The sequence below is a fragment of the Martes martes genome, assembly GCF_963455335.1.
Source record: "Martes martes genome assembly, chromosome: 18".
Taxonomy (NCBI): Eukaryota; Metazoa; Chordata; class Mammalia; order Carnivora; family Mustelidae; genus Martes; species Martes martes.
This window is the reverse complement of record NC_137906.1, coordinates 39,861,267-39,882,729: the sequence shown is the minus strand read 5'-3', so window position 1 is coordinate 39,882,729 and position 21,463 is coordinate 39,861,267. Positions and strand designations below refer to the sequence as shown.

The 21,463-nt window shown below is 60.1% G+C and overlaps 1 protein-coding gene across 1 annotated transcript in view; it reads left to right on the top strand.

Annotated features, from left to right (window-relative positions):
• The window catches only part of CRAMP1 (cramped chromatin regulator homolog 1), a 51,922-nt gene that overhangs the window by 9,881 nt on the left and 20,578 nt on the right, over nucleotides 1-21,463 (top strand). The window contains exons 3-7 of the mRNA XM_080830632.1: nucleotides 2,122-2,315; nucleotides 7,276-7,429; nucleotides 9,851-9,934; nucleotides 12,985-13,033; nucleotides 21,302-21,387. Of these exons, the coding sequence (XP_080686758.1) occupies nucleotides 2,122-2,315; nucleotides 7,276-7,429; nucleotides 9,851-9,934; nucleotides 12,985-13,033; nucleotides 21,302-21,387 (567 nt within the window). The remainder of the gene's footprint in view (nucleotides 1-2,121; nucleotides 2,316-7,275; nucleotides 7,430-9,850; nucleotides 9,935-12,984; nucleotides 13,034-21,301; nucleotides 21,388-21,463) is intronic.

Genomic DNA, 21,463 nt, shown 5'->3' with positions numbered 1-21,463 from the left:
TTGTCGGGCTGGCTTGGGAAAAAGAGAGTTCACGAGTGTCTCATCGGAAGCTGAATGCTTTGTTGTGGTGGCGCGGCGGGGGACGGCGGTCCTTCCGCGGGTGACTCTACCTGAGCGGTTACAGACTCCATGTTGGCACGCACTTCTAGGGCGGCCCGGCCTTTGGGGTGCAGCAAAAGCGTCTGTGAGGCCGTGGGAAGTAGCCTGGAAGCCAGTCATCCCCGCAGGTCACCGCCTGCTGGAGACGTCTTGGGAGGTGCTGGGGTCACTAATTAGGTCATGTGTTGGGTGCGGTTTGGTTGGTGAGGGAGGGACCAAGTCAGGTGTGTAGTGAGTACCCCCGAGCCCGCTGGGCTACACTTTGCCCCTCCGGAGGACGATCTGTTGTCCCCGTGGGCCAGGGAGGGAGCAGCTGGCACATGGGCTGGCTGGGCTCGGAAACCCTGAGCCTGACGGCGTCTTCCCCTAATGGGGCCTGTAATGGGGCTCGGACTGTGAGCGTCAGGCTCTCGCCCAGAGCTCTTTTCCACGGTGGCAGAAATGGTCTGCGCTGCGCACGTGGGCCACGAGAAATGTGGCTGGTGCGAACGAGGAACTGGGTGTTTAGTTTTATTGAGTTTCAGTTAATTAGCATTTACATCTTGGGTCGCAGCAGCTGAATTGGACAGTACAGTGGTGATGAACAGCGATTTGGGGGGACCCAGTCACGTTAGGTTCTGAAGTCGCCGAGCTGGTGCACTTCTCCACACGAGATAATCTCCCCCGTTTTACTTAGTGGCGTGACTCTTCTGCGAGTGTGACCACATGTTCCGCTCTCCAGTAGCCGACTGATCTAACACAGGTCCTGGCACAGTCTGGGGGAGGCCCAACGCACGTGACTGTGCACGGTGACCCTGCCTCACCCTGTCCCTCGGGCTACCCCTTCCCCGTGGCTTGTGTTTTTCCAGGGATGGTTCTGGCAAATGAATGTCGGTGAGTGGACTTAAAATGTTTCACTTCCTCTGATTTCCGGTGAAGTCCCTGTCTTTTGTCCCTGCTCTGGGGACAAACCCCTGTCAAGGGGATGAGGGGAACGTAGCCCCATGGGGAGGCCCCTGATTGCCCAGGAAGAGGGCCTCCCTCCAAAGCTCATGATTGTCTCACTAGGAAAGCACTTGAACAATAATCCGCATTTGTTTCACTTTTGCTTTTCTAAACGCTTTTATTTGAATCTCACTTTTAGCACTAGCCCCCCAGAGTGTTCAGAGTTTGAGGATTGCTCACCACGGATGGTCCTAGAGTCCCACGGGATGGATCTGGCCGGTGCCGCGGTGTGCTGGGCCTTCCCTGCGCCCGGAGGAAGGCACCAGATGGGTGGGAGGATTGGGTGGGGTCATGAAAGGATTTTATCTGTGACCTTTGCCCCTCGTTGATGGCCTCTGTTCCCCCAGGATTAGGGCGCTGTCCGTGGCCAGCCACGGGTTCCTTCCCACCGCTCACCTGCCCTGCGGGGTCTCCAAGGGCCCCTCCTGATACCAGGAACCGATGCTTTCGGGGCCCCTGAGCTTGTCAGTCGGCTCTCCGAACGTTAGCTTTTGTTGGTGGGAATTCATTGAGAGCGAGGAGTTCCAAGGCCTCTTCAAGGTTCTTCTGAAGGTGTCAGATGATTCGTGTTTCTGAAGTATCGGTCATACGTGAGACGAGGTGGTATCCGCACGCACGCGGGTGTTTTCTTGAGTTTGAGTTTCAGTATGTTGGTTTGAAAAGACAAGAATTATTTCACCCCAAACACATTTGAGGAAGACGCTGTGGTATATGATGGGTGTTTCCAGGTCACCGGGGCAGGGGGCTTTCTGGCTCCGGTGGGGACGTGGTCGTCAGGCTCCTCCGGCTCTGCAGAAACGTTCTCTCTCCTTTTCCTCACGGCTTCTCGCTGTGGGAAGACTGGAAGGGGTCACGAGGTCAGGTCAGGGCGAGGTCCTTGTGGAATAGCCCCAGGGAGCGCCTGGCAGGTCCCAGGTGCCGTCCCACGGTGGCACCACCCGGCGCAGGCGCGTGCGGGGGCCGTGGCGAGCTGTCAGCTGTCAGCCAGGTCCCGTGCTGACTTCGGGAACAGGTCACCTGCGGTTCTTTCTCTCCAAGGAGCCGATGGTGGCGGATCGTCATCTGGAAATGGGTCCGGGGCTGCTGCCACCGCTCCCGCTGGGGGCTCTCGCTCCTCTTCCCGGAACTTGGGACCGTCCGGCGGCGAGAAGGAAGAAGGCAAGCGGGCCCGGCGGCAGTGGGAGTCGTGGAGCACGGAGGACAAGAACACTTTCTTCGAGGGGCTGTACGAGGTGAGCCCCGGGGCCGGCCGGCGGCGGAAACCTTCTCTCTCCGCTTTATGCGCGTTTCCCTTTCAGTTTGCCTCTGCCTTGCCGACTACCTGGGGGCGAGGCCCACCAGGTTAGCAGTTCAGTGGGAGCCCCCGTGGGCAGCAGGCGAGGGTCCCCGAGGCCCAGGACCCGCCCTCTGACCTTGGCCCCTTATTCCCTCCTTGGGACTTCAAGAGTTGATGCTGGGGAGGAGGCTGTTAGGAGGTGCCTTTATTTGGTTCATTTCTTTCTGCTCCAAGAGTCTGCCCTTGGTCTCAGATACATTCTTTCTGTGTTTTTTGAAGATTGTATTTACTTAGAGAGCATGCGTGCAAGTGAGGGGGGAGGGGCAGAGAGAGGGAGTGAGAATCTTAAGCAGACTCCTTGCTTAGCACAGAGCCCCACGTGGGACTCGATCTCACGACCCTGAGATCATGACGTGGGCTAAAACCGTGGGTTGGACACTTAACCGACTGAGCCACCCAGGTGCCCCTCAGATACATACTGGACTGAAGAGTGCAGCCCTATCTCTGGGCCTCCCATTTGCAGTTGAGAGGGCTGACTTGGGAGGAATGGTCCCAGACTGGGAGGGACAAGGGGACACGTGCCACATCAGTCAGAGCCGGCAGCTTGACCCTGAGAGTTGTTGTAGTGGACCTGGGACAGAGTGGAAAGTCCTAAAAATAGAGAGAAGCTGCTCCCCGATCCCACTGCCCAAAGAAACAACCATGCTCCCTGCCAGCTGTCTTCACTTCCCTGTTCTGCTTTTTCAGATATTTGTAACTGGAGAGAACGTATTCCTTTTATTAATATCAAATGCACTTTCCTGGTAGGTTACGGTTGTTTTGCTCAGTGTTTTTCTGAGTGCCTATGTGAATATTCTGCTTCAGGTGAGAACAAACTGTGGCTTGCGAGCTTGCTGCCAGTTTTTATAAATAAAACTTTATTGGGACGCAGCCATGCCCGTTCACCTGTGTGTAGTTTCTGGCCACTTTGAGGACGGTGGTGTGGACAGCAGCTACTGAGTGGCTCACGGTGTCTGAGTGCTCACCCCTAGCCGGTCCTTGCTCTCTTGTACCGTCCTCGTGTTGCTGGTTCCTGAGGCTCCTTCCAGGTTCTGTTGTGAGCAGCGCTGCCCCGAATGTCCCTGGACACGTCCCGTATCCTAGACTGCCCCGCTGGGCAGTAGCATCGGGAGTAGGTGACTCAGCCGGCGAGCCTTCCTCCTTCCGTAGCACACTGGCAGTGCTGGAGCAGGGCTCACAGCAGAGCGGGGCTTTAGATGGACGCTCTGAGTGTCCATGAGAGGCTAGACGGGGCGAGGCGCTCGAACTCGGCGCTGGCGTCATAGTAGTCCTGCCACTGCCCTTCTCCCTTCGAGGGGCCACCGCTTCGCTTCTGCCGTCCCAGTTGGAGGAGGCCGTGGTCCACGGAGACCATGAACTGTATGTTTGAGGTTCGTTCCTGTAGGTGCAGAGTCCCTCAGACGAGTCTCCGTGTGTCTCTCTTCCCCGTGACAGTTTGAGAGGGTCGCCCAGAGGCCGCTTCTGAAGGCAAGGTCCCCACGCTGTGCCTCCTCGCAGGTGCTGGGTAGGATTAGGTGATGACAGGCCCCAGGCCTGTCGTCACGCCGTGCTGCTGATGCCCTCTGCCGGCTTTGCAGCGGCCTGTGCCACTGATGCCGCCTGCCAGCTTTCCTGCGGGCCGTCCAGGGGGGAGCACGGCTCTGCGGGGTCTGGCTCCCTGGGCACGGAGCGCAGGCCGGAGACCGTTCTGGGAAGGGTTCAGATGGGCCGGGCCTGTCCCAGACTCGCCCTGTGGCCAAGGCCGGTGGGGAGGTCAGCAGGGCGAGCGCCTGCACTGGCGTCATCCGTGACACCCTCTTACTCTGCAGTGGGCGGCTCTTCACACAGCCGTCACCGACGTCCCATTGTCCTGCCGTCTGCAGTCCCTGCCTTGCAGCCGCGTGTCCGGCATCCCGTGCTTGCTTCCCGCGGCTAGATAATCGCTACAGGCTCACCTGCACACACAGCTCCACAGAAGCCCTGGGGTGCAGAGAAGTCCCCCTTCAGCGGCAACAGGGTGATCAGGGAAACGGAGTGGGACCATCGGAGGTGGTGCCGACAGGAAGCCTGTGCTCACAGGCGCCAGAAGTCAGAAGGCAGCTTAGTCTGAGAATCACCAAGCCCAGATTCGGCTCCCAGGCCGGCGAGTGTGTGCCCCTGTCTGGGTTTGGTGCCCTGCTGCACTGGGGAGCTGAGGGATGGACAGGCTGTCTGCACTGCTCGGTCACGGTCAAGAGCTGAGGGAGGGTCATGAGGGACGGCGCACCCACAGGAAGGTGTTGAAGAAAGGTTTTTATGTTTTTTTTTCTTTTAACAGTAAAGAAGCTTTAATTCTTTTAGGTTTCTTATACTTTAACTTTTCATTTTCAAGCCATTTCAGACTTGGAAAAAGTTGCGGAAAGTGTACAGAGAATTCCATGTGTCCTTCCACAGTGTTCACACAACCTCACTGTGCCCAGCACAGCGAGGAGATTGGGCGTGGAGACTGTAGCATTTACTGAGCTGTGGGCCTGACTCAGGTCTGGTTGGTGTTCCCACCGATGTGCTTTCTAGATCAGGGTCCCACATGCGTTCAGTGGTCATGACTCCTGAGCCCTCCATCGGGGCCAGGCCCTCCGTCTCTGCCTCCTCTCTTCTGTCAAGACCTTGACGCTTTTTAAAAAAATTTAAATTCAATTTAGTTAACATATACCGTATTAGTCATTTCAGGAGTAGAAGTTAGTGAGTCGTCATTTGCATATGACACCCAGTGCTCATTCCATCCCGTGCCCTTCTTAACGTCCACCACCAAGTTACCCCCCTCGCGTCCCCTTCCCTCAGTCTGTTTCCTAGCGTTCAGAGTCTCTTTACCTCCCTCTCTGATTTTGTCTTACTTTATTTTTCTTTCCCTTCCCTTGTGTTCATCTGTTTTGTTTCTTAAATTCCACGTGTGAGTGAAATCATACCATGATTGTCGTTGACGGACTTATTTCGCTTGGCTTGACGGACTTACTTCGCTTGGCATAATGCCCTCAGGGTCCATCCATGGTGTTGCAAATGGCAAGATTTCATTCTTTTTGATGGCTGAGTAATTTTCCACTCTGCGTATACACCACATCTTTACCCATTTGTATGTCCATGGACGTCTGGGTTTTTTCTATAGTTTGGCTCTTGTGGACGTTCCTCCTATAAACACGGGTGCAGGTGTGCCCGTTCGGATCAGTACAGTTGTATCTTTGAGTTCAACACCCAGTAGTGCAATCGCTGGGTCGCAGGGTAGCTGTTTTTGTAACACTGGTTTCCACAGTCGCTGCACTGGCTTGCATTCCCACCAGCAGTGTAGGGGGTCCCCGTTCTCCATGTCATCGCTGACACCTCTCGTTTCCTAAGTTGTTGCTTAGCCATTCTGAGGGGTGTGAGTTGGTGTCTCATTGTGGTTTTGAGTTGTGTTTCCCTGATGCCAGGTGACGCGGAGCACTTTTTCGTGTAAGACCTTGACAGTTTTGAAGACTCCTGGTCTGTTAGGTTGTGGAATGCCCCTCAGTTTGGGCTTCTCTGAGGTTATCTCATGATTAAGTTTACGTTTTGCATTTTTATCAAGAATACCATGGGAGTGTCAGGCTGTCCTGGGCACATTCTGTCCAGAGTGCATGGTGTGCTCTGTCCTGTCTGGCGGTGGGAAACTTGAGGACTGCATTCAGGTGCCACCTGCCAGGTGCTGACTCGTTTTTGGTTTTGTTTTTACTTTTAGATGGTGTAAATACCCTGGTTTTCATCCTTTTATCCACTATAGCAATCATGCCATTTTTTACCTGAAGTAACTATGACTACATTGTTTGCCCAATGATTTTCTGATTCCATCCTTCTTTCTACACTTACTGGAGATCTCACGCAAGAGAGAGATCTGTCTTCTCCCTCACTTAGGTACGAATTCAGTGATTTTTTTTTTTAATCTGTGTGGACTCGGGGACACGTAGGCTACTCTGTCCCCTTGGTTCTGACCCCTCTTGGTTTTGCTGCCCCTGTTCTTGCAGGTTTGGCCCCCGGGAGCCTCTCCAGGTTGGCTCCTGTCGTGCCCAGGCACTTAGACACTTTCTGGGTCGACAACACACTACAGGCTTGTTGGAACTTGTCCCGCTCCTGTCTCTTCATGGTGTCCTGGTTCCTTCTGGGGAATGGGATTTAGAAGCCAAGATGCAGGTGCTGGGGGTGCTCGTGCTGCTGGGCGGCTGTCCCCTGCGGGCCCTTCCCGGGACTTCTGTCTTGGCTCCGATGGAGTATTGTAGCCCCCGCACGGCGCCAGTGGTGACCGCGTTCTCTGGGACGCCAGTTCTGCTCTGAGAATCCCGGAAGTCTCAGCCCTGATGTGGAGGTGTTGAAGGAAGGGGCGGCCCATGGGATGTGTGGTTCTCCTATGAGGTGTGCATACTCGCTGTGCCCACCTGGATACAGGATATGTTGCATTTGATGGAAGCAGTGAGGGTGTTTCTGGATGGTTGATGTGTTGTTTAGATGAGGCATACCACACTGCACTCCTCTGCCCTTGTGGTCTGTTCCTGTGATCATCTTCATGGGTGGTCTCCTCGTGGTCTCTGGGCCCCTCCGTCTGAGGGATGAGCGTCGTGCTCTCCCGCTCCAGGGCCCTTGCCTCTGTGGTCTCCTGTGCCCTGATAGTTTTATCCCTGAGTTTCCACTGATGCTTTATCCGTTGTTCGAATTACGACCTGAGGTTCTAGGGAGGTGAAGTTGAAGTTCATGCACAGAGAAGATCCGTGAAGGATGTTTGCTCGAGCACAGTGGTCTCCTTTCCCATTTCTCCTGTCTCGGGAAGGGTCTGTGTGCGCAGAAGACTGCCCTGTTGTAACCTCTGTACTTTTACTGTGGACTTAATTTTCCAGCATGGGAAAGACTTCGAAGCCATTCAGAACAACATTGCCCTCAAGTACAAGAAGAAAGGCAAGCCCGCGAGCATGGTGAAGAACAAAGAGCAGGTCCGGCACTTCTACTACCGCACGTGGCACAAGATCACCAAGTACATCGACTTTGATAACGGTGAGTGTGCTCGGCCACGGCTGCCTGCTGCTCAGGAGCTGGTGCCCACAAGCCCGTCAGACACACCCGTGGCACTGCTTTCACCCAGCCGCGTGGCCAGGGACCTCCGTGCCTCGGGGCGCTTGGGCTGCTGGTACGCCCAGGCACCGTCGATGAAGCTGAACGGTGAGGAAGCTGCGTGGGTTTCTGGCGGCCCCGGGTGCCTGGGCGTTTAGGTCCCTGGCTCACCCTGGGCCCGTGTCCCACGCTGGGAGGGCAAGGCCCCCGGTCAGCCAGGAGAGGCAGGGTACGGGTGCGGGCCGGCCGGAATCGAACCCCCCACCACCGGTGCCTGCGCTTCTTGCCCAAGGGGAGCTCCCAAGTGGGACCGGGGACGCGGGGAGGGCCTGGGGGAGGGCTGGCTTTCTCAGGGCTCTTGTCCGTGTTTGAGGCCGGGCTCGAGTCGTGCCGTGCGCTGTTCACATGTCTGGGTCAGCGCTCTGAGCGGCCTTTCCGATCAGCCCCTGTCCCCGGGGATGGGGGGGCGGTGTGGCCGCCTCCCGTCTCTAGGGGTCACACCTGCCGCTCCCTCGTCGATCCACCTTTCCTGGCGCTGTTCTTGGTGTCCACAGCCTCACTCCTCGCCTGGTCATTCCAGACGTTTGCTTTCACTAACTCGGCTCATTTCTGACTGTGCTGTTAAAGTAGTCTGAGTTCTGACGTAGAACTGCCGTGGCGTCCGGTCTGTCACTCCCGCTTGGAGTCTTTGCCGCCGTGAGGCCTTGGTGTGAGCCCCTGATGGCTGACCTCCCGTGTTTCCCGTGCGCTCGCTCTGGGCCTGTCGGGGACATCTCGGCCATGCGCCTGCCAGCGCCCCCCAGGCCGACCCATCCGACTTCCCTCCCTGACCCTCCCTTGGGTCAACATGTCGCGACCTGGGGTTCCTCCTCCAGCCCGAGGAAGGCCCAGAGAACACAGTTCAAGCAGTCTCTTCCTGTAAAGGGTCAGGTGGTAAATATTTTGGGCTTTCCCAAACTTTGGGGTTTGCTGTCTGTGGAAACTCTTTGTAGATAGAGGGTAATAAGTAGGTGTGTGTTACTTTGTTCAGAAACATTTCTTTCACAAAAAGAGGCCATGGGCTGCATTTGGCCTGTGAGCCATAGTTTGCGGACCCCTGCCCTAGAGAAATCCTTCCCTGCTACCACCGGCCAGTGTAGGAGCCCTTGGGGATGGGGCACCCGAGCTCCAGACAGTCACAGTTGTTACCCGACCCTGTCACCTGAACGTAGTTCCCTCTGAATCCTTGTGGACATCTGTCACCAGTCAGAGTCTTGCTGGTTGTACCTCAGAGGTTTTCGTGTCTGTCCTTACTGCCTGGTCCCCTTGGTCCTGTTCAGATCGTCGCTGTTCTGCCACGCCCAGTCCCACCGTTCCGAACCTGCCCCTCACGTCTCTGTGGGGCTGCTCCCTGCCTGTGCCCCTGGGCTCTCGTGCCAACCCGCGGGCTGGTGGGAGCAGGCGGTCCACCATCCTGGTTTCCACACTGCCACCCCACCTGGTCCGCCTCCCTCATCCTGCTCAGATTCCTGGGCCGAGTGCCTGTGATGTTCTCCCCGAAATCCCGCCCTGCATCCTTCTCTGCCCTCTTGCTGCTGCCCGAGTGGGGACAGGCTCTGCCTGTGGCTCAGGACATCACCCTCAGGCTAGATGAGAAAACCCACGTACAGCCATGTAGGCCCTCACCCAGGCCCCCCAAGACAGCCATTGGGGGAGCCGAGACCCCCCTTCTTCCCGGGCACCCTCTGCACATGCTCAGCACAGCCCCGGCCCCATGAGTGCTGTCTTGCCACAGGACAGGCCGAGACGCGTGCCGTCTGACCTGGGTGTCTTGCTTCCCGAACGAAGCGCGTCTGTTGGAGAGGAGCCGGGGAGGGTGGGTGTTGGCACTTGGGGTGGTTGGGGCTGTGGTTCCTCTTCTGTATGGCCCCAAGCCCTGGGCGGTCGGTCAGTGGTCAGAGATGGCGCGACACGTCCGTGTCCTTGGTCCCGGGGCCGCTGGCCTCACACGGAGCTCGGCTGTGTTCTGTGTGTGCGGAGGCAGACAGTCCCACTCCCCCCCCTCTGCCACGCGGAAGCTGGCCACGCCGACATCCCAGTCTGTCCTCCCGAGGACACCACTCTGCCAGTGAGGTCTCATTTCCTGGCCCTACCCCAGTTTCTTTGGTCTAACGTATTTTAAAAATTTGAAAAGCAGCCCCTTGTTCCCATGTATATCTCACTCCGTTTCCCCCGGGGCTAACGTCCTGGGGGACCAGTGTACATCGGCCAACACTATGAGCTGAGCAGTGTTCGTGTTCCTCGCGCTGGTCCTGTGCCGGGAGCTGGCCGCTGTCCGTGTGGGTGTCTTCCCATCGTAAAGCTTTATCTTGTCTTGTCTTTCAGTGTTCTCCCGTGGGCTGAAGAAGTCATCCCAGGAGCTGTACGGTCTGATCTGCTACGGCGAGCTGCGGAAGAAGGTCGGGGGCTGTGAGTACGGGTGCTCGCGGCTCTGGGAGGGACGCCCCGTGTGCTTGCAGCCCCTCCTGGCGGGCCTGCTCTCCTGTCACCGTGGGTCTGTGACGCCAGGGCCCTTTCCCTTCCGACAGGTGCAGTGGGCCCCCACATACCTGCACCGTCACTCAGACTGACACGTTGTTGACACTGGTCCGTCTGTGTGTGCGCCCCACCCCCGGGCACACTTCCTTGGTCGGCATCTGAGGAGGGCCCTGACGTTCTTCCTGTGTCCCCTGAGCACAGGGGCGTTGTCCTGCGTGCCCATAGTCCTGTTATCCAGCAGGCTCAGCTGTCTTACGGAGTCCCTGCCTCTCTTACCAGAACACCCAACACCCGGTCCAGTCCCACTGGTCAGGGATGTTGTGCTCTGGCCTTCCGGGGGCCCCGAGTGCCCAGTGGCCTACCTCGCCACCCCACGCGGGCCCAGGGTAGGGGCGCCCTTGTCTCTGCAGGTGCCACTGGCCGCTCTCCCATGGTGGAAGGGTGCTCACCCACAGGGCCACACCAGAGGCCCAGTGAGCCCCATGTGAGGGGGTCGTAAGCCATCTCCTCTCTGGTCACCCAGCATGCCACTGCTCGGCAGGGGTGGTGGGACGGGGGTGTGGAAGCAACAGAGGGACAGGCGGGGGGTTGTTTGTGGTTCATGGACTGCTCTGCACATGCTGGCCTAGAAAAAGGCAGAAACCAGACAGGAGGCTTGGCACCCCAGCCCGATCCTCACCGTGGTCTGAGCACTTCTCTGTCACCCGCTGGCTTCTCCTGGGGTGCTCCCGGGTGTGATGCTGTACAGGGCAGTGACTTCTCCCAGCCACTGCCGTGTGGCCCCTCCTTTGTCCTGCCACGTACAGGTCTCGGCCTGTGCTCTCCTAGCCCGTCCGAGTCCTTGCAAGGCCAGCCAGGCTCTGTGACCTTGGGTGGTTTGCCGTTGTCACCCCCTCCCATCCCAGGGCAGCACTGGGACCCCGGCCCCAGGGGCCTCTGTACTTGGACCTCCTCCCCTCTTTCCGACACCCTGCAGCTCCACTGTCTCCTCCTGCTGGCGACGTCTCCCCCGTCCCTCTTGAGCCGGGCACCTGTCACACGTCCTCGGGACCCCACCTGAGCTCTTAGTGCCCTGCACCCCCTGGGGCTGGTCCAGCTGAGCCCCGCCTGCCCCCCGCCCACAGCCGCACTCACTGGGATGTGAGGGTGCACAGGGAAGCGGCAGGCTTCGGGGCGCTGCCTCCTGCGGAGACTGCTTGTGGGCGGCCGCTCCTGGGCTCTGCCGGAATCGGGGTCAGAGCGTGCTTTTATTTAAGACGGTCTTCCTAGCTGAGGTTTCTGGACCCATGTGAGTCCTGAAACAGTGGATGTCAAGTCTCTGCTGTGTCCCTGGGACTCGGACACACGCCTCGCAGGGCTGCTGTGCTGGGGGTATCTCTGGGGCCAAAGAAGCTCCACCTCGATGAAAACAAGTGTCTGTACAAGGCTCCTTGGCTATGAGGTGGCAGGTTTGCCCCCAGGACTGAGTCTTACACCCAGAGCTTATTCCTGCTGCCACAGCAGCCCGGTGTTGGCACGGGGCATGGGGACACACCAGCCATCTCCAGTCCTCACCCATGTGTTCGGGCGGCTTTTCCCCGAACGCTGGGTCCTGGGATGGTGCCCGTCGCATGACTCAAACCTGGTGGTTGCCATATCTCCATCCCCGGGCCTCTGTCCGTCTGTCTGGCCTGCCATATGCAGGACTGATGGGACCTCCGTTCTCCTTTTGGCACTACTTTCTGCTTTCCCTTTGGTCTCTGCTCCCATGCCCACGGACCTGCAGGACGGACAGTCTGGCCTCCCGGCGGCGCGCCTGGCCCTGCAGACCCTGCCTTCCTGGGGGACGGCCTGCTGCGCTGCTCACCACTGGGGCTGCTGGGACCTGTGTGCGCCCAGGGGAGGGCTGCGCCCGCCTCTTTCCCTTCTGTCCCGGAGGCCCGTCTCTGTCCCTGAGGGACTTGCCCTGCTGTCCTCGTCACGTGTCTTTCAGTGATCATTCATCTGTAAAGCTATGTTGTTTTCATTCTTTTATTTTCTTAAGATTTTGTTTATTTGGCACAGAGAGAGAGAGAGATCACAAGTAGGCAGAGAAGCAGGCAGAGAGAGAGGAGGAAGCCGAGCAGAGAGCCCGATGTGGGGCTCAATCCCAGGGCCCTGAGATCATGACCTGAGCCGAAGGCAGAGGCTTAACCCACTGAGCCACACAGGTGTCCCTGTCTTCATTCTTGAAAGGTGTTTTTCGGGACGTAGAGCTCTGATGCGACAGTTTTTCTTTCTTCACTGTGAAGATGTGGCTCCCGCATCTGGCCTGCGCGGTTTCTGGGGAGAGCCCACTGGCCCTTGTGCCTTCACTCCTCTGGAAGGAGTGGTTACTTTTCTCTTCTGCTTTAAGGATTTTGTCCTTGTTTTGGTTTTCGGCCTGTGTGTCTGTAGCTTGTTTTTTCCCCCCAAAAGTATAGAAGAGCTAAAAGAATTTTGCAACGACCCGCAAACATCCAGCACCTCTCAGGTTACTTTGTTTCCCTGGATGTCTAGAGGGCAGTGCAGATGCTGGGAGGGGGCAGGGGAATGTAGGGTCAGCGCTAGCGAACGCGCAGGCTCTCGGTTCATCGTTCACCCACCCTGGGGACCCAGAGACCCAGAGCAGACCTCGGCGGGCCCACAGATGCCCTGAGCCCAGCAGGAGAGGCCCACCTGCTGGTGACCCTGAGGGGGGGTCTGTGCACTCCACGGCTGGGGAGGGCGGAGGCTCAGTGTAGGGGGGTCTGGCCGGGAGGCATCTGGCGTGCGGAGGCAGGTAGTGGTTCCCCCGAGAAAGTCCGGGTGGATGGAGACGACGTGCAGGTGGGGACGGCGCTCTCGGTCCGGGCTTTGGGAGGAGCTGCGGCTAATGCGGGGCCAGTGTTCTGGAAGGCCGTTATCTGATAACTACTTGGGAATCTTCACCGGTTTTGTTCCTTAGAGCTTTGTGGTCACATTTATTTGCTTTTCCATTAAAGGTATGGATGACAAGAACGCCACGAAGTTGAATGAGCTCATTCAGGCCGGGTAAGTGGGGCCTGCCCTGTGGAGCGCTGCGCGGATTTGGGACGCACGCGGGCTTCTCTGAGGCCCAGACCCTGGGACTCGTGGTTTTCTTGCTTTTTCTCACCGGGGCCCGTAAGGTGCCGAACTCCCCGGGGTTAAGCGGATTGCCACTCAGAGCCCTGGGAGAGCAGGGGACCGCGCCCGGGCTGCTCCCCGTCTCCTTCTTCTCTAGGGGCCCCCTGGCAGGGTGGCAGCCCCTATGCAGCCCTGACCACCTCATGTTCCTGCCCTGTCCCCACTTGCGTGCGGGCTGGGAGTGCCTTCTCCTCTCGCTCCTGCCGTCCTGCGGCTCCTCTGGTCCTGCTCCTGCGCTGCCCCCGCCGAGGCTCCGCGCCCCTCGAGGCCGGGCCGGGTCTGCCCTGGAGGTCCTCCCGCTTGCTCCGCGCTGACTGTTGCTGCAGCGAAGATGGGTGGCGCGCGCTCGGTGCCCCATTCAGAGCTGGCCTTCGAGGCCGCCTTCACTCTGTCAGCCTCGCTGTTGGGCCCCGGCCTCGTGCCGCTGTCTGGCTGGGCGGCTCTCCGGCCCTGTAATCGCCCGCTCTTCCCTCCTCCCAGAGCCCTCTTGGGACCGTCCCGATGCCATACTTAGCTCCGTGCCGCTCTGTGCTCTCCTTGGGCAGCGTGAATGCTCCTCGGGGCCTTGGCGAACCTTTTCTGGGGGAGGGATTCCAGATCCAACTTGTCCCCCGTTTCTGCGCCCCAATCTCTAAATCCCGTACGGCGTAGAGCTCTCCCGTGTCCCAGCCGGGAGGCCGCGGCAGCTCCTCCTGGGAAGGCCCCCGACCTCACACTCTCGGGGTCCTTCTTGGCCACCTTTTGCTCCTCTCGCCCGTCTGCCTCTCCCAGCTGCTCTGGCGGGCGCCTCGGCCACGCTGCTGCACGGCCCGGACCCTCCCCTGTTCCCCGGTCTGCGGGTTCTGGGTGCGCAGCCTTCCCCCCTGGTGCTGCCGCCGCATCCCTCCCCCTCGACCCTCCAGAGCTCATGCGCTCTGCCTGGATCTCTGCCCCCTGTCCTAGATGGACCCGCGGGCCGTCCCCGGGCCCTCCCGGTCGAAGGCTAGCTGTCCCCTGGACCGTCTGCAGGACCTGGCCTTGCGTCTCTCAGCCTGGTGCTGGCTGGCCTGCACGCCCCCGCCCGTTGGGCGTGAGCTCCTGACAGCTGGGGCCGGCCGTGTGGTTTGTGCCCTGGCTCCAGCCTAGCGTCTAACCGTACAGAGGCTCCCGTTGGGCTCCCAGGGGCTTATTCCCGTGAACTGCCCGCCTTGGAAGCAGACGTGGTAGTAACCAGGCCGCGTGTGTGAGCGCCGTGTGGACAGAGCAGCGATTCACCCCGCCTGCTGTGCAAGGGGGCGCGCGGCCTTCACTGCCGGTGTCCTCGGGCAGGCGGAGCCTCGTGGAGGCGTGGGGCCGAGCTCCAGAGCGAGTGACTCTGGCCGCCGCTCCCCACCCCCATTCACCTGTTGCAGTCTCCGCGGGTTCCTTCCCGCCCTCACACAGGCCCTGCCGCTCTGGGGTCAAAGCTGAGTTTGTGGGCTCTCTGGGTGCCATGCGTGCCTCTGGGGCAGCGTCGCAGGAAGGCAGAGGATCCTTGGCGGGAGTGGTTTCTGGTGTTGGCGTCTCCCCCGCCAGCAGGAGAGCTGTCCCGCGAGCAGGAGCGCTCCCTGGATGCGATCTGTGGGGGCGTCTCCTCCTCCTCTTTCACTGGCCCCAGACTCGCCCGGGGCCTGAGCTGAGATTCCTGGTCCTTTGTGCTCAAGGGCGTTGGGCACTGGTTTAATGGAAAACTGTGCGTTTGCTTGGCTTTGAGTCAGTCTCATTGCAGGAGCAGCGCAGAGAGGAAGTGGCCTCCTGGGTTTCTGGACAGACAGGTCTGCCTCACGGTCCATCGACTTCAGGGAAGGCGTGTTGAGAAGCGTGAAAGCGGCCTGATGGCTGGTTTTAGGGCCTCCTGGAGATTGGAGAGGCCCTGAGCTGGGGGCCAGAGGGACAAGTAGCCAAGTCCCCACGGTCCGGGCGAGGGGCCATGATATTAAGGCCTGAAGGTGACGTGACTGTTGGGATGGTTCTGACCCAGGAAGGATCCAGGAGGCGCGTGTGCACCTCGTGTTTGCCTTGGATATTCAGCGCCGCACTGTTGGGATGGCCCGGGGCCGGTAAACAGTGTGTGTCCGGGGCAGGTAGATCGGCAGTCGGGCTGCTCCGGGGGACCAGAGGGAACGTTCCCGGGCCGCATTCCCCACAGCCAGTGGAGATACCCGGCCTGCGGGGAGGGCAGCATAATCCTCCGTGCCTCACTGTGGGTTGCGCGCAGGGACTCCTGAAGGGGGCCATGTAGGGAGGAGGGAGGTGGCTGGCCAGATGTGACCTCAGCCCCACGGCAGCGAAGTCGGGGCGACGGTGGCTGAGCGCGTGGGGCGGCACATGTTCTCCCGCCACGAAGGCACGGAAGTGGGGTTGCGGCCCGAGGCACGTTGCATCTCCTTCCCTGGCTGCCCTGGCGCGTGACAGCCGTCGGGAGAGCTTGCGGGGCCGATGTGGCCGCTCCCCAGACCCCCTGGGATCGGGGGGGGGGGCAGTGAGTGTTACCACGCGTGCCTCCCCGCATGGCTCAGGCCAGAGAGGAGAGCAGACGGAAGCAGTGTTGTTTGTCACAGTTGTGGGTGGAGAGTCTCAGGGCACCGTCCGTGTAAGTGTTTGCAAACAGCAGGCGTGCAGTGTGCGTATGTAACCCACCCCTGTAAGTGTGCGTGCTCTCTGACCCCCACAGTCCCACGGCGGGAAGCCGTTAGGCCAGTGGCGAGCCGCCCTCGTAAGGGTGCGTGCCCCAGCGTCACTCATGCTGGCGGAGGGCAGCGCAGAGGGAAGCACGGGGCCTGGCGGGGTGTGGGGTGCTGCGTTCTTCTCTTGGGAAGCGAGACGGGGTGAGTGCGCGGCCGCAGCGGGACAGCTCAGTGAGTAGCTCTCGCCTCACACCGGGCCCTCTGGGGGTGGCAGGCATGCAGGGCACCTCCGTTCTTCACACCAGCCTTCTGTTTGAGCATCTAGGAAGCGAGCTTCTGTCCTGTTAGAGAAGGGAAGGTCCGTGCTGGGAAAGGGTATTCTTCTTACTAGCTCTACGCTGTGTGATTTCTTTTGTCCTGAGGTGTTTATTTATGAAAATGCATTTGTCTGTATTTCTGGCTGCAGAAGTCCAACGTCTGTGGCGTAAGCCTTGGGACCTCATACTGAGTGGCTGGTGTCGCTGCCTGGTGGTCAAACTGTGTAGGAGCCCTCAGGGGGTTGTGGGGTGACAGCGACCCCCCAGTGCTGGCCCTGGGACCTCGAGGCGGGGACAGGTGGGAACCAGCCCCAGCACAGAGCTCATGAGGCCCTGGGCTCGAGGAGCGTCCCGGACAGAGGCTGGGTGCCCTCGGGTCCTGCTTCCCAGCTCCTTCCCCCGGGCCCCGTGGGTGGCAGGCTGCACGCCTCGCTGGGGCTAGCGTTTCTGACTGCTGTTGCCCTCGGCCGCCCCCGCCCCGGCACACTCCCTCCCTTACCCGGGCGATGGGCTCTCCCTCTTCCCCCGGCTGCGAGCTCGAACGCCACCCCAGCCCTGAGCCTCCACACAGTCTGCGTGTCGTGTGTCTCTCACGTGTGACTGGCCAGCTCGGCACTCCCTTGGGCACCGTGGGAGCTTACCTGTCAGGCCCCAGACCGGCCCATAGCTCCGGAACACCGGGGCTAGTGCCGGGCACCGGGGCCGGGTCAGTCGGGACTCCAGGGAGCCCCTCACAGATCCCAGGTGGGGAAGTACGGTGATGCCACGTGCTGCCGGCTCCCGGTCTGCTCTGACTGATGTGCCCGAGAAGCAAGCAGGAAGCCCGAGAAAGTCACTTACAGTCTTTCAGAAAGTCGATTGTGAAAAAGTTCGAGCGTCGGGTTGAAACAGCAATAAAGCAGAGCCTGTCTCCCCTTAACCTGCATTTACTGGTGGAGGAGCCGCCCGAAGGCCACGCTCACCTGCACCGGCTCTGGGTGCTCGGAGAGGGCGGTCCTGTGTGTGCACGTGCTGTCACTTGTCCTGTTGTGCGTTCCATCCCCTTTCTCCCCTGCTGGGCTGTGGACTTGTCTGTGGTCTGCGGTACGGGCCGCTGTCCGGAAGCGGGTCGTGAGCGGGTGTCTTCCTGCACGTGTGTGCGGCAGGGCAGAACGAGAGCGACAGTAGAGCAGTGTCCTGTGTCCACCACAGGCTCGTGGGATAGCGTCCCTGCCCTGCAAGACCCCCGTGCTGTCCTGACTCGCTCCCTCCCCCAGCCCTGTCTGCAAGGGTGCCTTTTCCTGAATGTCACCGAGAGGGCATCACCCAGAAGACGGCCTTTTCACACAGCCTTCCATGTCCCGTTCCGAACGTGAGGAGGTGCACGATGCGGACACGGCCGGCTCCATCACCCCCAGCCTCCCTGTGCTGCCCCTCTGCGGTCCCCACGCCCGCCCAGCCGCAGCAGCCCCTAGGGTCCTCCTCTCCCAGGACGCCGTCCACGCAGGGTCACACCGCGCCTGGCCGTCTGAGGTTGGCGGTTTCCGCATAGTGGTGTAGGTGTGAGCTCTGTCCCTGTGGGTCTAGAGTTCGTGCCTCTCCCTGCAGGGTAGCGTCCCCGCGGCGGCTGTCCCGTGTGCTTATCCACCCCCCAGCGAGGAGCACGGGCTGTTCCGCAGAAGGAGCTACTCTAAACCTTGGTCTCTGCGTGTTCATTCCGTGGCACCGGGCAGAGGGGTGGGTGTGTGGGTGCTGGTTTCCTAGGGAGCTGCCCGTGGTCTTCTAGGCAGGCCCGTCGCTGCCCAAGCTCTCCACACTGGGCCTCACGGGTGGGAAGTGGTATCTCGTGGCGGGGTCGGTCTGCACGTCCCCGGGGACTGGCCACCCTGAGCATCTTTCTTGTGCATGTCCGTGTCGCCCTTCTGTCTCTCTCCAGTGACCAGCCTGCTCAGATCTCGCACCCGTTTCCTTATCACTGAGATGAGAAAGTTCTCAAAGCGCTGCAGACCCAAGTGTTTGGTCGGATGGGTGTCAGCAGTGTTTTCTCCTGGTCTCCGTCTTGTCCTGCCTTCCTGGTGCCTATCGCGGGGTGGGGGGTGGCGGGGGGGCGGTGCTCAGTCCTGCTGAGGCCCCATCTGCCATCTTCCTTTATGGGCTGTGACTTCAGTGTCACCTCTGGGAACTCTTTGTCTCGCTCAGAGTCACGGTGCTGCTCTCTGCCTCCTTATAAAAGTTTTAGGGTTTGATGTTTCTCTCCGTGGTCTGTGACACGCAGCTCGTGCCGTGGTTCATGTTCGTGGTCCGTGGGCATCTGTGGAAAGTGCCGTCCTTCCTACCCTGGTGCTCCCGCACCCTTGCATGAGGCCCGTGGGCCGCGCTCCGTGGGTCTGTCTGCAGGTTTCCCTCCTGTTCCACGGCTGGGTGTGTCGCCTTCCACCAGCAGACGCCTGTTTCCGAGAACAAAGCCGGTGGCCCGTAAAGGCGAGGCAGATGGGGGGACGTCAGTGCGGTGCCCGTCGGGAACGGCTCCTTTACTTGAGGCCGTGGAGTACCGACGCAGCGAACTTCCCGTCCTTCCCCTGCAGACTTCCTCAGTGATCTGTGGACGTCCTCTCGTTGCAGAGCTGGAGGACTCGGAAGCAGATGGACCGAGGAGAGCCCTCAGGTCCCCCCTCACGGCGACAGTCCCAGGCTAGCCGCGTAGAGTCAGCACGTGCTTACTGGGCTCGTCACGTGACTTTGCAGAAGGGAACGTAGACTCCCGTGCACGTGGAGGAGCTAGCCTGTTGCCTGTTTCGTCAGAGCAACAACGTGGGGGTGGGGGGAGGGTTGCCTGGCGTCCTCTGTGCGACCTTCCGTCAGAGTCGAAGTGCGAGCCTTCTGCAGATGGTGTGTCTTAAAGCCGGGGCGCCCAGCCTAGTGGTCACCCTCCCGTGGCTCAGCTCCAGGACGGGCTTGCGGCTGCAGGGGCACAGACCACATCCGGGACTGTGGCCAGGCCCATGAGGCCTGTCCTCGAGCATGAGCGGGGCTTTGCCTCGGCAGCTGCTAGCCTCAGGACATTCATAGGACCTCCGTGTAAGAGAAGAGAAAAGAGAGCGTGATCTTAGATGTTTTCTGGTCATACAAAAGGGGACTGTTCAATTTCACTTAAAAAAAAAAAACTAAAAAAAGGAAGTCACAAAAGAGCAGTTTAACGGAAAATGTAATTATCGCAAACACAGGTGCCCCGTGGCGCAGCCGCCCACCCCGTGTTGTTGCTTTGGCGCAGATGGAACAAGAAGTGATGGGCAGAGAGGCCCACGGGCCCCGCAGCTGCTGCCGGGGACCAGCCGGGACCGAGTCTGCCTTCCGCACGCCCACGGCAGCACTCAGCTGCCTCCGTATCCCCCGGTCAGGGTGACCACACCTCAGGGTTTCACTCTTCGGAGGAGCAATATGTGCCTTCCACACAGACTCCGTCCTCTGAACCACGCTGCCTGGCCCGTGCGGGGAGTGGGCTTCCTGGTGTCCTGGTCTCTTCGACAGGCGACCCTAGCTCCGCGCCGCTCATGGTGCTGTGCTGATCGCGGGCACAGAAGGGGCTCGGCCAGCAGGCGGCTGGGTGCGCGGCACGGCGGCTACCTGGGGGGCGTTAGTGGTGGGGTCCCGTGAGACTGGCTGCCGCGGCCTGGTCCTGCCCACATCCCACCGCCGTCCTGGCCTTCTAGACTCCCCCTGGAGGCCTCCGTGAAGTCTGCTGTGGGAGCTCAGCGCTCTTCCCTCCCGGGAGGAGGGCGGTGCAGCTCTGTTTCCTCAGAGGTAGGAGTTGTGTCCAAGCTAGCTGCGGCGCAGATGGGAGCGCACCCGGGGCTTGTCCTCAGGGGAGCGGGAGGCGGGCGGCCAGCGCTTGTCGCGCACCTCCGAGGGCACCAGGACCTCCAGCTGTAGGCAGGACTGTTCCAGAGTCATGCTTCTGTAGCTCCGTGCGTCACACACAGATACGGCCGCGTGCACACCCAGTGGTGCAAACCCTAACCCTAGCCGCCCTGTCCGCCTTCTACTCCAGAAGTAACCACGGACACAAGGTCTGTGTGTATCTCCGATTTTTTTTCCCGGGGACTTCATGTGCTTAAGTGTACAGATACAATACGTGATTCTTTGTCACACACTTGGAATCGTAGCACATGCATCCTCTAAGTCCTTCACTAGGTTTTCTTAGAAACGGAGTGGCCACGACACAGCAGCTCTCTCCTGGAGAGGTCACAGCATTCCAAAAACTGGTTAAAACAGTTATAAAAGCAACTTACAGCATACCAGACCCTGCTGGAGGGTGTGAACCTGCGTCTGTAGCCACTGGTTGGCCGGCCAGAGCTGCCTGTGACATCTCAGGGTCCTGTGGTGACCTGGTCCCAGAAGCACTGGCCTGCACGTGCCTTTGGTGACTTCCTGTTCCAAGTGGAGGAAGGGCCATGTCCCTCCGGGTCTCCAGGGTTCCAGAGTTGTCGTCACTTCCCTGTCATTTTTCAGGACAGCCAAGCTTTCTCGAGTATCCCCAAGCCTCCCGAGTGTGCTTTCTGGAAGGAGCTCTCTTGTGGATGTTCTGTTCATCAGTTACAGGAAATCCTTTAGTTTGTGTCATTCTAACCCACAAGCTGTGGCCACGGTGGGATTCACACAGTGTCATCCTCAGCTGTGACAGATCCGGGGCCTGCCTGGGGTCCGTTTTGGGGAGCACGAGCAGGTGGCACCTTGTGTCTATGGGATGCGAGCGGCTCCTGCTCCCGTAGGCTCCGCCGGTGTGGCTGACAGAGGGACCGCGGAGCGCTGTAATGGGGAGTAGTGGCTGCCTCGAGGAGGGCTCGGAGCTTCTGCTCTCCAGGGACCCCGACCCCGAGGAGGCGGAGAAGAGAAGGGCGTGCATTTGACGTCTGACGGGGCTCCCGCACAGTGGGCTTTCCAGGGGACGGACGGCAGCTGGTGCCACACCACCTGCAGGCCGGAGGGCGGGCCCGCTTCCGGGGACCGACAGGCGTCCTCGCAGCGGGAGGCGCGGGCGGGGGAACAGTGGGACCTCCAGCGTCATAGTGTGGTCTCACCGTGTGCAGCTGCCTCTGACCCCGGGAGCTTCCAGACCCCGTGTCTGTCCAGGCTCTCACTGGCCCTCTGTGTGTGCTTGGTGGGGAGCGGCCATTCACTTGGAGACCTCACGGTTCCCCTCAAACCCTTCCCAGGGCCACCACCGTGCGCTACAAAGGGAGGAACCTGCGGATCAAGGCACCCATGTGCCGTGCGCTGAAGAAGCTCTGCGACCCGGACGGTGAGTGCCCACGGCCGTGAGGCTGCTCCGGTGCCGTGGACGGCCGAGCTGGCAGTGTCTCCCCGGCGGCTCCGCG